The sequence below is a fragment of the Amblyomma mixtum genome, chromosome 3, assembly GCF_055824585.1.
Source record: "Amblyomma mixtum isolate Tamu chromosome 3, ASM5582458v1, whole genome shotgun sequence".
In the NCBI taxonomy this organism is placed as follows: domain Eukaryota; kingdom Metazoa; phylum Arthropoda; class Arachnida; order Ixodida; family Ixodidae; genus Amblyomma; species Amblyomma mixtum.
Genome location: NC_143014.1, coordinates 104,116,377 through 104,131,698, shown reverse-complemented (window position 1 = coordinate 104,131,698; position 15,322 = coordinate 104,116,377). Strand labels below are relative to the sequence as shown.

General features: G+C 49.3%; 2 protein-coding genes across 8 annotated transcripts in view; one reads left to right on the top strand and one right to left on the bottom strand.

Moving 5' to 3' along the window:
* Positions 1–15,322, bottom strand: part of LOC149351237 (uncharacterized) — a 104,164-nt gene that overhangs the window by 80,568 nt on the left and 8,274 nt on the right. For all 7 annotated transcript variants that reach the window (XM_089580505.1, XM_089580510.1, XM_089580506.1 and 4 more), the window contains exons 5-6: positions 2,137–2,261; positions 1,145–1,221 (exon numbers count right to left, since the gene is read on the bottom strand). In XM_089580505.1, coding sequence (XP_089436631.1) covers positions 1,145–1,221; positions 2,137–2,261 — 202 coding nt within the window. The remainder of the gene's footprint in view (positions 1–1,144; positions 1,222–2,136; positions 2,262–15,322) is intronic.
* Positions 9,193–9,922, top strand: LOC149351238 (uncharacterized). The gene has a single exon (XM_089576999.1). It carries the CDS (start codon positions 9,193–9,195, stop codon positions 9,901–9,903), a length of 711 nt encoding a protein of 236 aa, XP_089433125.1. The 3' UTR covers positions 9,904–9,922.

The following is a 15,322-nucleotide window of genomic DNA, read 5'->3' as shown; positions in this document are numbered from 1 at the left end:
GGGCAAGGAGCAAACCTGACTATAAGTGAAGAAAACGGAGAACATGGCACAACTGACGCCAGTACGGAAAGTCTTTCCTTACAGCCACCTTCAAGCCTTTTTTGAAGTACAACAGTTGCTGTAACTGCTACTATGAAAAGGTTTCACATGAGTCGCCTCTTTTCAGGACAGCTTTGAAAAATATTCAGAGATATGGACAAACCGTGATCAGCACTCAGCCCCACCATGCTGCTGCCTCACCGGTAGAGTTACTGATGTTAATGCACGACATCTACAATGCTGCAAAAGTTTAGATTCCCTGTCAAGCATTATTAGAACAAGAAGAAGGCAGTTCCATCCCGCATCTTCTATATGTCTACCTTTATGCTCATCTTAGTGCTCGGTGCAAAGACAGCACTGTCTCTGAAGGCAAATTTTTCAAAGCTCCACTGCATCAGCGGTAAGCGATATGCTGTTCAGGTCACCTCAATGTCACTTTAACCGCATGTTGGCGGTCAAGCTCTTGATAGGCGACCTATACAATATTCCAACCTCAACTTTATTTTTTCCAGTTCCCAATTTTTAGATGTCAAACAATATGACAGATAGCCCAATTAGGGTGTAAATATGATAGTCAGGTTGAGTTAACACTAGCCCGAGTTGTAAAAGTCTTGTACAAGATGAGAGTCCACGCTAGTCATTTACATGCTTAAGAAGCACATTCCAACTGAATAAAGCTTGAAACTGTACTCTTAGCAACTTTTTCTTTTTACAAATAGCCTTAGGTCGTAATGGCGGCCAACTTTTCTCACCGGCTGCCCCTGCTTTAAATATACAGTGGAACACAGAAGAGAACACAAATATGCACAGCGTGTAGTACTTGGAAAATTCCTGCACTTTGGCTTTTATTAAGCCCAAGGAACAGGAAGACCTGATGAGAAAATGCTATAAAATAATGTAGATAAAATTGCACGAATTTTCCAAACTGCTGCAGGCCAAAATAGGAATTTTTCAGAGCTAAATAAAGTAATTTTTCATTATGGCACGAAACACCACTACAGTACTACAAAAAACTGCAAGCAAGTCAGAATCAATAAAAGGATCACACAAAAAATGCAAGTTTAAAGGTACAACAAACACGAACAGACTTCCACAAAAAACTTACCACTTTTCATACTGCTTGAGCCTGGTATTTTCTTCAGACACCCTCTCAACACTCAGCTGCAGCTCCTTCATTACTTCCTGCAACAATACAGATGCACGGTTAACGTTGCTCAACCTTTTTTTCTTCTCTGTTCAATTCTAAGCAATGTAATTACTGTAGAATCTCGATGATACAGAAATTTCGGGATGATATGAATTCGTAAAATGCCTTGAACAGAGTGCATTGTGTGCAAAGGGCAGAAATTTGGATGTTACGAACGACACCCTGCCCCACTGTGGACGATACGAATGCACAAGTTGTGACTGCACCCTCGAACACCGAGTACTTGCTGCCTGTACATCACCAATGCCGGGATCATGAGCAGCGTGATGCAGCGAGCAGTGGCATGCGGCTCATGCATCGCCGAAGTCGCGACCACCAGTCGTGCGCCACGAACAGTGTGCGACGGCAAGCGGCCAGTACATCACTGAAGCCACAATTGCCAGTTGTACGGTGCGCACCACGAGTAGTGAGAGGCCATGCGCGGTCCGTACATCACCAACGCTGCAATTGCCAGTCGCACAGTATGCGCCGCGAGCACTGAGTGGCAGCGCGTAACCAGCACAGAGCCGAAGTCGCGGGTCAGCGGTGGTGCACCCATAAGTTACCCCACCAGCCGAGAACAGATCTGTGTAAATTCTGTATACTCATGGCTTGTAAAACATGTACACCATGTACTACCGGGGACAGAAGTTTACGGGACGCGCGTTCTGGGAAAAACGTTTATTGCAGCTCCACCTCGCTACCCAGTCGCCCTATATTGTAACCAGAAGAAGGAGCAATTAGGTCTGCAGTACCTTCATACAATATCAGGCGACTGGGTAGCAAGATGGAGCTACAATTTACGTTTCTCCCAAAACTCGCGTCCCGCAAACTTTTGTCCCCGATAGCACCTGAACACCCCCCCCCCATCTCTCTGTTTCCCAATATATTCACAGAACAACTGTACTTACTGAAATTCCTTCAAACTGCTTCAGTTTGGTGGTAAGTGATTTTATTCGATCCTTATATGTCAGGAGTTCATGCTTCATAGCATAGTTGTCCTGGAGTAATGATGCCAGTTGCTGACAATTACACCCTATGTAAAAAACAAAAAAGTTATACTAGTTATTTCAAGCTTTATCTGAGACTCCTACCCTTCTGCAAGGCATTACAAAATAATAAAATACATCTGGATATGAATCGCAAACATTAACTTATTTCTTTACATACACTTAATTGTACATCAGATTTAATTACAGGCACCTAGTCCTCTTGTAAGCCATTTTTATATTATGACTGATCAACCATCAATTAATCTGCAATGACCTTATTTCAGTAAGATTAAATGCCAGCACACCTTGTGCAAAATTATGCAAGTAGCCTTCCTGGCACACATGGAACACTCCCGCATTGAAGAGGCAGCAATCATGCCGGTATAAGGAAGTGCATGCTACTCTCACCCAGTCACTCTGGACTCACAAGCCACAGCTTGTTTATTTTGTTAAGCTCAAACACCATTATTTTACAGGATAGAACAGAGAAGCCTGTTAGCAGTTTTGTTCAGGTTATAGCAGTGTGAAAATTTTTACAGATGCAAACACACAGTTTAAGCTGTGCTACACTGAAAAAATATGTCACAGCAATGGGGCTCCTAATGAAATATCAATAATTTCAGGAACTTTGGCATCTAACTTCGCTGGCAGTGTAAGTTATGCTTACATGCACAAGTAAGCTCCAGCTGATACTAGAAAATTTCAGCTCAATACTAGATACCAGATATGAATATTTTCAGACAAAAAGTTACCCCCTTACTCCTGTGCCACTTCCAGACTACATGCTCACTGTGCCTAGCAACTGTCATTTGTTTGCAAACAAGAAGGTCCACATAACCGTTAACTGCTGATGCATCACACAAAGCAAAAAAGCCCTCAGCAGTATTCACTACAAGTAGGCGCCATTTCTTGTACGCATTAATGGCGCCCCTACTGCATATACACTGGCAATGAAATCAAACAACACAGCATCTGCAGTAAAGAGGAACGAGTTTTATCTTACCAATGGAAAAAGCAATATTTTTGCATTAATTGCTTCGCATGACTTTAGTACAGATTTTGATGAAGGTGTAATTGAGGCTCAAAGGTACTTTTTATTATATGTCCAGCTGAAATGGCTACCCATTTCAATTAACTCAGTTACAGGAGATTTTGATACTTTTGGGAGTATTGGCTCCATATTGCTTTGCATAAATGGAAACTTCTGCTAACACAAGTGAACTGAGCCCAATTCTAGAACTAAAGTACATTTCATAGCCCCTGCAATGACCTTACACAGAAAAGAAGTTGCTCAAACACATCTCTATATAACAAAAAATTTAGGACACACACATTAAACACAATGAAATAGGAGTATAATGGCCATCTTCTTTCTATACAGTTGAACCCGGATATATCGAATTCGAAGGGGATCGGAAAATAGTTCGATATAGCGAAAATTCGATATACAGATATAGGCTAAAACTGCACTCCCGATCATAACAAATTGTGGCTTACCGTTTGGAACAGCCGCGAATCACATAGTATGGGCGCGCGGCTGATCCCGGGCTGGCGTTGCATATGTCTCCTCGCCCAACGCCGCCTCTCCTCCTCCTCTTCTCTTCTCCGTTCCTTCTTTCACCACCTCCTCTACTTGCCTCCTCCCCCATATCGTTTCGGGCGGGAGAGGCGGGGGCTTCCTTCCCTTTACCACCACCCTCTCTCCTCGAGAGCCGTCGGGCCTCATCGCATCTGCACCGCTGCGTGCTACCACGGCGATCGCGCGGGCTTGCTGCCGCCGGCCTGGCGTTGCATAAGTCAATGCTCACGCGCGCTTCAACGAAACGTCTTGATACTGTTACTCGGGGTTCAACAGACCCCTGCGATGACAAAACGCCGGCTGTAAGCCGCCCTAGGCTAATATCGCATCTGCACCGCTGCGTGCTACCACGGCGATCTCGCGGGCTTGCTGCCGCCGGCCTGGCGTTGCATAAGTCAATGCTCACGCGCGCTTCAACGAAACGTCTTGATACTGTTACTCGGGGTTCAACAGACCCCTGCGATGACAAAACGCCGGCTGTAAGCCGCCCTAGGCTAATATCGCATCTGCACCGCTGCGTGCTACCACGGCGATCTCGCGGGCTTGCTGCCGCCGGCCTGGCGTTGCATAAGTCAATGCTCACGCGCGCTTCAACGAAACGTCTTGATACTGTTACTCGGTGTTCAACAGACCCCTGCGATGACAAAACGCCGGCTGTAAGCCGCCCTAGGCTAATATCGCATCTGCACCGCTGCGTGCTACCACGGCGATCTCGCGGGCTTGCTGCCGCCGGCCTGGCGTTGCATAAGTCAATGCTCACGCGCGCTTCAACGAAACGTCTTGATACTGTTACTCGGGGTTCAACAGACCCCTGCGATGACAAAACGCCGGCTGTAAGCCGCCCTAGGCTAATATCGCATCTGCACCGCTGCGGGCTACCACGGCGCTCTCGCGGGCTTGCTGCCGCCGGCCTGGCGTTGCATAAGTCAATGCTCACGCGCGCTTCAACGAAACGTCTTGATACTGTTACTCGGGGTTCAACAGACCCCTGCGATGACAAAACGCCGGCTGTAAGCCGCCCTAGGCTAATATCGCATCTGCACCGCTGCGTGCTACCACGGCGATCTCGCGGGCTTGCTGCCGCCGGCCTGGCGTTGCATAAGTCAATGCTCACGCGCGCTTCAACGAAACGTCTTGATACTGTTACTCGGGGTTCAATGACAAAACGCCGGATGTTACATCATACTTTTCATCATAGTTTTCAGAATTACTGTAAATTTGTTCACCGATTGTCTCTTTGGCAGTTATAATTGATGATAAAGTGTCATTTCGTGTTCTTAGTCAACTGAAGGCCACTATAAAGTTGCTAAGTTATTCCCGTTAAATAAGGATTTCTCGTAAAGTAGTTGGTGGAGCTAGGCGTTTGAAGTTAAATATGAGCTTTGCAATATTGTTGTTGTTAGTTCTTAAGACGAATAAGCAGTAATTTACCCTAACGAGCAAAGTATTTTGTTCCTTTTTTTTCGCTAACGCCTACAACACTGTTTATACCTCATTATCACCATTGTTTTTATGACGTGACACGACTGTTCTTACGTCGCCGCGCACGTGAAAGTGCGAGGCGCGAAACGACTGCACCATGTGTCTGCGCATAGGCGACTTGGTGTAGAGAGAGGAACTCGAGTGAGAGACAGTGGGAAGCATCGTGTCTGCATGCTCTCTGCCGAAGCGTGATTGGTATATACCTCCGAAACATCCATCTTACATACGCGACACTAATCACTTCCTGAAAGAATTGTCGAATGTCACCTTCCCTCAAGGCGCTTTCCTAGTTACCCTGGATGTGGTATCACTTTACACTAACATCCCACATGACGACGGAATTCAGGCAATGGTTGGATCATATAAAGAATACAAAATTCTAGACACCCCTAGTCCAAGTGCCGTCGAGACACTTGCAGATTTGGTCCTTAAACTTAACACCTTTGAGTTCAACAACTCATATTATCTTCAAACTAGCGGTACAGCTACGGGCACAAAAATGGCTCCAAATTACGCCAACATATTTATGAACGAAATTGAATCAGACTTTCTGTCCTCATATCCAACAAAACCAGCTTTTTAGAAACGCTTTCTGGATGACATATTCATAGTTTGGACAGAAACCGAGGACGAACTCATCCATTTTATCGCCGCATTCAACAAAATCCATCCCAATATATCTTTCACACACACCTACTCAACCAATAAAATTAACTTCCTGGATGTTCTGGTTCGAGTAGAAGGAAGTACATTAATCACTAGTGTCTATAAAAAACCCACAGACAGACAACAGTATCTTCATTTCAACAGCTGCCACCCACGCCACTGCAAAACTTCAATCCCATACTCACAGGCCATCAGATTGAAACGAATTTGCTCACGATAGGAAGATTTTCACGAAAATGCTAATCGCATGCAGGACACTCTAAAAAAACATTGCCCGTCTTCTATAATCAACGATGCCATTAAAAGGCAGAAGCAACTAATATTAATCATGTCATTAAGGAATGTCAGCCGTCATCACAGCGCTGTATAATCTCATACTAACCTTCACAAATAATTTCCCGAATATTAACAACATCCTAAAGAAACACTTTAATATCATAGAACAGAGTGACCGTCTTTCAAATATGTTCACAACGGTCCCCCAAGTAACATATAGAAGACCAAAAAATCTGCAAACCCATGTTGTCCATTCGACAGTCAATAAACCGAGAGCTGTAGGTTGCACACCATGCAAAAAAAAGCCGATGTCAAGTCTGCAAACACATGGAAACCACGGCACTGGCTAAAAGCACCCATTCAAATTTCGAGCATTCTATCCGGGAAGACCTGAATTGCGATTCCAGCAACGTGGTTTACATGCTCGAGTGTGGCGACTGTCGAATGCAATACATAGGCCAAACAGACAATTCCTTCCGTTTCAGATTTAATAACCACCGCTCACATACCCAATCCCTCCCCAACCTCCCTCTTTCGAAACACCCCAGCGAGAAAGGTCACGTGTTTGACAAACTTAAAGTAACAATACTACAGAATGGCTTCAAAAACACTCCTGAGCGCGAGCAACGAGAATCATATTTTATTTTTAAATTTAACACAGTGCAAAATGGCATTAATGAAACTTACGGCACCCTCACCTCTCTTCCGAGGTCAGGGGCCTACGAAATTAAACAAAGCACCACTAAGTGGTCTGAGGTCATACCCCTTTCTGCATGCCACACCTGTGCCGTTCCCCCCCCCCCCCCCCCCCCCCCGGGTGTGCTCACCTTGTGGTCACGCGAATGCCACACAATTTCTTTTTTTTTATTTTTTTTTATTTTTTCCTTTTTAATTCTACTATGTAAGCTCACATTTTTATATTTTTTTATACATTTTTTTTGAAATTCCTTCCAATACTTCCCCTCAACCAGGGGTGGGTGCACTATTGCTGGGTGTGAAGAAAAAGCACTACTTTAAAGGATTTCTTTTACCTATTTCACTTTTTTTTTCGAGGTTTCTTCCTTGCTCTTTTCATTTTCTCTTTTTTTCTTTTTTTCTGTTGCCTGCTCTCTCTGTTGGAGGGTCATATTTTATATTTTTTTTTGCTCTCGCGGCCAGGAGAAGCAACAAGTTTTCGCATTTTTCTACGAAAGTTGTTGCACGGCCACGCACCTGTCGAGCACCTCCCAGCTGGACACGCCTGTCAATAAGCAAGATTGTGGTGCTTAACAAAGCAGAGGCCGCATCTGGACGTTGTATTTTCTTACTGAGTACCTGTTCCTCGCACTCTCTCCTTTTTTTTTTGGGGGGGGGGGGGGGGTGTGTGTGTGTGGGTCGCATTGCCTCTAATAATTTTTTATGCGTATTTTTCTGCTATGTGCTTTGTGTTTCCCACTTGCCTGTTCTGTGCCCACCCCTATAAAAGGGGATGCATTAACAATATAAAATCACTCCTGAAGAAGATCGGTCTTCCGATCGAAACGTCGAGTTGAATAATATGTTTCCTTTAACGAAGCGTATACTTCGCTATATATATATATATATATATATATATATATATATATATATATATATATTGAGGCAGCCGATAACAAAGGGCGGCACGACATGATCCCCCCCCCCGAACAAAATTTAACCGGCTGACACCTGCGTCCATCTCCGTGTGGCCCTTGACGACAGACGTGTGGCAATTGACCCTTCTGAGAAGCGGGAGAAGCGTCGACGGGGTCTCCTTTTTTAGGACAATCGGTATCTCTGGCATGCCCAGGTGCCTCACCTGGTTTTTTTGGTCTGAGTCCACATTGCCCCGGTCATTCATTGGTAGAGTTTGCGTTTTGTCCGAGTGTGGAAGCTCTCAGCGCAACAAATCGAAGGCATGTTTTTTTCCTTGGCTGGGCGAGCAGCATGTACGACAGCAGCATGGTGTCACCTAAAGCCTATTTAAACACTGGAACTGTGCCCACCGGGCTCCTTTTGCGCTGTTTCCTGGTTTGTCGGCATCTATCGTGAGCGCGTCCTTCCGAAGCATGTCTGCCATCCGAGAGGACCCGAAGTTCGCCGAGATGGGCCGCATCACAGAGGACGACGAGGTGGTGGTGGTAGTGGTTTATTTAAAAAAGATAAATAAATAAATAAATAAAAAGTGAAGCAAAAGAGTGTTGCCGGCCGCGGCAATTGCTATCTAATATCTTAAGCACCCGAGCTGCAGCCGGCGGAAATGAAAGGGAAAGGGAGAGGATAGTGAGGAGAAGTATAGACGGGAGCGACAGCTAGAAAGGATAGGGGAGAGCTTTGTACACTATTTACAAAATACAAAAGTAATCAAGTTCGCGCCGCTCGCGCGCTAATGTCCAAACATTGTCCGAAAATAAGTGCGCGCGAGCGACCACTGCGCACAATCACAAAAGATGTAAACACAATGTACATAGCCGCGCGCACATATAGCGTCCTGTCACGGACTAATCGCGCGCGCGACACACTGCACTAGCGGCCGGGGTGGGGCGCCCGGCCGCGTATACCGTCCGAGGTAGCACCAGGACGACGAGGTCCAGGAAGCGTTCGTTAGAAGATTCAAACTGGCGCCGCAGTCGTCGGTAGTGCGACCCCAGCCGTCCGCAGCCTCCATGGGCCGGCCGGCCGCATCGGAATACTGGGGAGTCTGCGGACAGCTAGGATTTAATGACCGACGGCCCAACTGTGACGGCGAGGTCGTCACCTACAATCGCCCTTCAACCAAAGGGAAGCGGGCCCAGTTTCGCTGCAACCGACGCCGGAAGCAGCTCTCCCAACTACACGGCACCGCTGCATTGCACGGCAGTGCTGCTCTCCAGACAAGTGGAGGGGACTCTGCGAGCTTCTTTGCCAACAAAGATCGTTTGGGTCGCCCTAATGTGAAATTGTCAAGGGGACAAGTGCTGTCCCTGACATTTTGCATGGCAAAAGGGATGCCGATGTGTGTCGCCATGGAAATGCAGGGTGGCGATATAGGCATGGACGCTTGCACAGACTGGAGCAACTACGTCCGGGAGGTGTGCTGCAAGGAGCTCCAGCGAGCGCCTCCGATGGGTGGCCCGGGTGAAGAAGTTCAGGTGGACGAATGCCTGATGCGAGGTAGAAGAAAATATAACCGCGGCCGGCTTCTGGCCGGCGACAACGTGCCGCCTCATCGCCAAAATAACTACGGCGGCGTCGTCGACCGAGGGCCATGGATTTTTGGCATGATTTCCGTGGCCACAAAGGAGCTGCGGCTGTTCAAAGTGGACAGAAGAGACGCGGCGACCCTCGGCAGCATCATCGCTGCCAACGTCCTCCCAGGGACCACCATCTGCAGCGATGAGTGGGCCGCCTACCGGTGCGTGCCAGGACTCGTCGACGGGAACGGTGTCTCCATGGGCCTGTCCCACAAGACCGTGAACCATTCAACGAACTTTGTGGACCCCGCAACCGGCACCCACACGCAGCACATCGAGAGTTGCTGGAAGAGAGTTAAGGCCGAGCTCATAAGGAGTGGGCGCAAGCTCACTCCGCAACTCACCGACTCTTACCTCGGGTGGGTGTGGTGGCAGTCACTGAATGGAAGGCAGCGCTGCAGCGACCCCTTCTTGCAACTCGTGGAGGCCATCGCACGGCACTACCCTATGTGAAGTGGGCCATTTTCTGCCATTCGACCCCCTCTTAAACTCAAAGCTCCTTTGGCAGCTTTTCTTTTTTCAACGGTCCCTCTCGGGGCCACCAATCGCGCTTCGGCAGAGCATGCAGGCACGATGTTTCCCGCTGTCTCTCACTCGAGTTCCTCTCTCTACACCAAGTCGCCTATGCGCAAACACATGGTGCAGTCGTTTCGCGCCACGCACTTTCACGTGCGCGGCGCCGTAAGAACAGTCGTGTCACGTCATAAAAACAATTGTGATAATGAGGTATAAACAGTGTTGTAGGCGTTAGCGAAAAAAAAGGAACAAAATACTTTGCTCGTTAGGGTAAATTACTGCTTATTCGTCTTAAGAACTAACAACAACAATATTGCAAAGCTCATATTTAACTTCAAACGCCTAGCTCCACCAACTACTTTACGAGAAATCCTTATTTAACGGGAATAACTTAGCAACTTTATAGTGGCCTTCAGTTGACTAAGAACACGAAATGACACTTTATCATCAATAACTGCCAAAGAGACAATCGGTGAACAAATTTACAGTAATTCTGAAAACTATGATGAAAAGTATGATATAACATCCGGCGTTTTGTCATTGAACCCCGAGTAGCAGTATCAAGACGTTTCGTTGAAGCGCGCATGAGCATTGACTTATGCAACGCCGGGCCGGCGGCAGCAAGCCCGCGATGGCGCCGTGGTAGCACGCAGCGGTGCAGATGTGATATGTTGAACCCCGAGTAGCAGTATCAAGACGTTTCGTTGAAGCGCGCATGAGCATTGACTTATGCAACGCCGGGCCGGCGGCAGCAAGCCCGCGATGGCGCCGTGGTAGCACGCAGCGGTGCAGATGTGATATGTTGAACCCCGAGTAGCAGTATCAAGACGTTTCGTTGAAGCGCGCGTGAGCATTGACTTATGCAACGCCAGGCCGGCGGCAGCAAGCCCGCGATTTTCAAGCTGTAGGCCTACCGTGTTTACTAGAGTGACTGGAAAAAATTTCAGAGTACCGCATTTCTTTTCCCCGCGCCGCCGACGCGGTCATTGGCCCAACCGTACCACGTGATCATGGGGTGCGATATACCTTCCAAGCGCCGGTCGGGCCGGCTGAGAAGAGCGCAGGTTCCCGACGTTTCTCGTGTTGCAACTGTCGCTCTCGTGTTTGATACTGAAGAAATCATGCCTGGCTGCTGCGCCTTCGGATGCAGCAACCGAATTGAGTCCGGAAAGACTTTTTTCTCGATTCCGACCGGGCAAAATGACCGAGAGCGTCGTTCTGCGTGGTTGCACAGAATCGGCCGGGAGAACTTCAAGCCTTCAAAAAACACACGCTTGTGCGGCGTAAGTGCACCTTGCTTGTGCTTTTTGGTGCTGTTTTAGAAGGTAAGCGCAGTGCACGTGGTGTTAGCGATAGGATGCTAAGAAAATAGGAGTTCACAGCAAGACCGTCGCGCAGGGATCGTTCGCGGCTTGCCCGCTTGACGCGGGTACACGTGTACGCGCTTGTTACTCAACACACGCGGCTCTTCCGACTATTCCGTGCTTGTGGCACGCAAAGGCACATTTATCGCGCGAGAATTCCACGTCCTAACGTGCACCAAGCACTCGCACGATCTTTCCGCGCCTCGAGTCATTCGACCCATGGCACTTGTTTTTCGCGGACCGTGACGATCGCAGTCAATAAAAGTATGGTCGGGCATGTCTTACGTTCACATAACGGCCGCTTTCTGTTCAGTTCTGTTGGGACTGGTAGAAAAATAGAAATGGGTCAGATGATAGCAATCCATGAAGCTGCGTGTTTGCGGCGACATGCGTGTTTACGTCCAAAATGAGCTATTTTAAGTGTCACTGCGTAAACTTAGAAACCTTTATAACGTATTCTTTTTCTTCGCCTCTTTATTTGGGTGTTTCAGCTCATTGTTACAGCTGTCTTCCATGTTTTTCTTGTTCCACATATTTGAAACAGGGCTTCACTCGAAAAAGTTTTGGGAGCCTACTTCGGCAGCCCAGCATTCGGGTGACCAGCATCACTCTTTAACTGAACAACAAACATTTGCAGGACCACTTTTGTGCTGAAGATTTCGAGAAGCCTAGAGTGGATGGGAAGAAGAAGCTATAACGTCAAGTAGTTCCGTCCTGCTTGAACGAGACGGCAGTCCCATGGCGGTCCACGATGCTCACTGCCCAAAAGCACGAGCTTTGTCTCTTTGCTGCTCGGAGTGGCGAAATGTTTCCTTCGTGGCTTGCTCCGCGGAAGGGGAAAAAGGCGTGCACAAGCTCCCGATAGCAGCGCTAAGACGCTGCTCACAATCATAGCACAGTTCCTGCAGCAAACGCAACCGCGGAGCAAAACAACCGCTGGCTGCATTACTTTGCACAAAATAACAATATTTTTTCTCTTCTGAGCAACCATCGTCTCCGAGCCCGAAGTATTTGCGCTTCAGTGAACACTCAACCCGATACGTCACCGAATATCAAGCTCTTCCAACACGGCGACCTCCCTGCGACGCAGTCGGCTTGGAAGGTAAATGGCAGCGGCCGCTCAGTGTTGCCAGTCAAATTCCGACCTTTGCGGTACTCTGAAATTTTTTCCAGTGACTCTAGTGTTTACATCGTAGCAACGACACCTGGCGGAGCACTTCTCTGGCTTTTAGTCAATTATTTCATTTCCTTCTGCTTGCATAGTTTTTCTTGAAACAAAAAAAAATAAAGACTCGCGATGCAGCCAGCTTCGTTACCAGTAATTAAATGCTTCTCGGCATTTCGATAGCTCCTGTGGTAGTCGCGGAGCACACGAGAATCACAACCTGAAGCAAACAAAACTAGGGACCCTAACAAAACAGCGAGAACGGCTGGAGGAGGATTGGCGAGAGGCTTGGCTTGGCTGATGTCAAGAACTTTTCAAGCATCAGTTCTTATTTCTTGCGCCAGATGGCGCGGAGAAGCACAGCGGAGAATTTTAGGATGCGCTTGGTACGTCCACTCGGAAGGACGCTAAACGTACGGCTAACTAAAAGTGTGATGGACGCGCCATTCGTACCGTACGCAACGTAGTGAGCGTTGCGTACGGCCAACTAAAATTGTCTATTAGCCTAGGGCGGCTTACAGCCGGCGTTTTGTCATCGCAGGGGTCTGTTGAACCCCGAGTAGCAGTATCAAGACGTTTCGTTGAAGCGCGCGTGAGCATTGACTTATGCAACGCCAGGCCGGCGGCAGCAAGCCCGCGAGAGCGCCGTGGTAGCACGCAGCGGTGCAGATGCGATATTAGCCTAGGGGGGCTTACAGCCGGCGTTTTGTCATCGCAGGGGTCTGTTGAACCCCGAGTAACAGCATCAAGACGTTTTGTTGAAGCGCGCGTGAGCATTGACTTATGCAACGCCAGGCCGGCGGCAGCAAGCCCGCGAGAGCGCCGTGGTAGCCCGTAGCGGTGCAGATGCGATATTAGCCTAGGGCGGCTTACAGCCGGCGTATTGTCATCGCAGGGGTCTGTTGAACCCCGAGTAACAGTATCAAGACGTTTCGTTGAAGCGCGCGTGAGCATTGACTTATGCAACGCCAGGCCGGCGGCAGCAAGCCCGCGAGATCGCCGTGGTAGCACGCAGCGGTGCAGATGCGATATTAGCCTAGGGCGGCTTACAGCCGGCGTTTTGTCATCGCAGGGGTCTGTTGAACACCGAGTAACAGTATCAAGACGTTTCGTTGAAGCGCGCGTGAGCATTGACTTATGCAAGGCCAGGCCGGCGGCAGCAAGCCCGCGAGATCGCCGTGGTAGCACGCAGCGGTGCAGATGCGATATTAGCCTAGGGCGGCTTACAGCCGGCGTTTTGTCATCGCAGGGGTCTGTTGAACCCCGAGTAACAGTATCAAGACGTTTCGTTGAAGCGCGCGTGAGCATTGACTTATGCAACGCCAGGCCGGCGGCAGCAAGCCCGCGAGAGCGCCGTGGTAGCCCGCAGCGGTGCAGATGCGATATTAGCCTAGGGCGGCTTACAGCCGGCGTTTTGTCATCGCAGGGGTCTGTTGAACCCCGAGTAACAGTATCAAGACGTTTCGTTGAAGCGCGCGTGAGCATTGACTTATGCAACGCCAGGCCGGCGGCAGCAAGCCCGCGAGAGCGCCGTGGTAGCCCGCAGCGGTGCAGATGCGATATTAGCCTAGGGCGGCTTACAGCCGGCGTTTTGTCATCGCAGGGGTCTGTTGAACCCCGAGTAACAGTATTAAGACGTTTCGTTGAAGCGCGCGTGAGCATTGACTTATGCAACGCCAGGCCGGCGGCAGCAAGCCCGCGAGATCGCCGTGGTAGCACGCAGCGGTGCAGATGCGATATTAGCCTAGGGCGGCTTACAGCCGGCGTTTTGTCATCGCAGGGGTCTGTTGAACCCCGAGTAACAGTATCAAGACGTTTCGTTGAAGCGCGCGTGAGCATTGACTTATGCAACGCCAGGCCGGCGGCAGCAAGCCCGCGAGAGCGCCGTGGTAGCCCGCAGCGGTGCAGATGCGATATTAGCCTAGGGCGGCTTACAGCCGGCGTTTTGTCATCGCAGGGGTCTGTTGAACCCCGAGTAACAGTATCAAGACGTTTCGTTGAAGCGCGCGTGAGCATTGACTTATGCAACGCCAGGCCGGCGGCAGCAAGCCCGCGCGATCGCCGTGGTAGCACGCAGCGGTGCAGATGCGATGAGGCCCGACGGCTCTCGAGGAGAGAGGGTGGTGGTAAAGGGAAGGAAGCCCCCGCCTCTCCCGCCCGAAACGATATGGGGGAGGAGGCAAGTAGAGGAGGTGGTGAAAGAAGGAACGGAGAAGAGAAGAGGAGGAGGAGAGGCGGCGTTGGGCGAGGAGACATATGCAACGCCAGCCCGGGATCAGCCTGGGCGCGCAATGTGAAAGCGCTTTATTTCGCGGAAAAAAAAAATCACTAATTTTGGGCTGCTTTTTCCCCTGGGAAACGAAGTTCAAAACACTGGCCTCGATCTTCTCGAGACTGTCCAGGTGCGAGAGCACAGTGCCTTCCATTTCGCCGCAACAGCGCCGAATCAGGCTAACGCTGACGCCAGTTAAGTGGCTGCGCACGGACGCGTTTCTTCGACAACACAGTTGCCCTCGTCGTCGCTGGAGTCGGCGTCTTGAACGCCAGCTACCGCTTGAACTTCGCTGTCAGCGTTAAAGTCCTCAACAGTCACTTCGGACGGAACGGCGCCGAGAAAATTGGACAAGTCGCGAAACGCGTCGTCCAAGCACTCATCGTCATCTAAATCTTCCGGACATTCATCTCCGGCCACTTCAAGGCCTGCCTTGCCAAAACAGTTGGCTACTGGGGCCTGCTACACGTCGCGCGTTTAAACACAGGCACACACAAAAAAAACACGCGAGGCGCAGATGGAGCGATAAGAGCGAAGCCTATGCGAGCGGCAGTC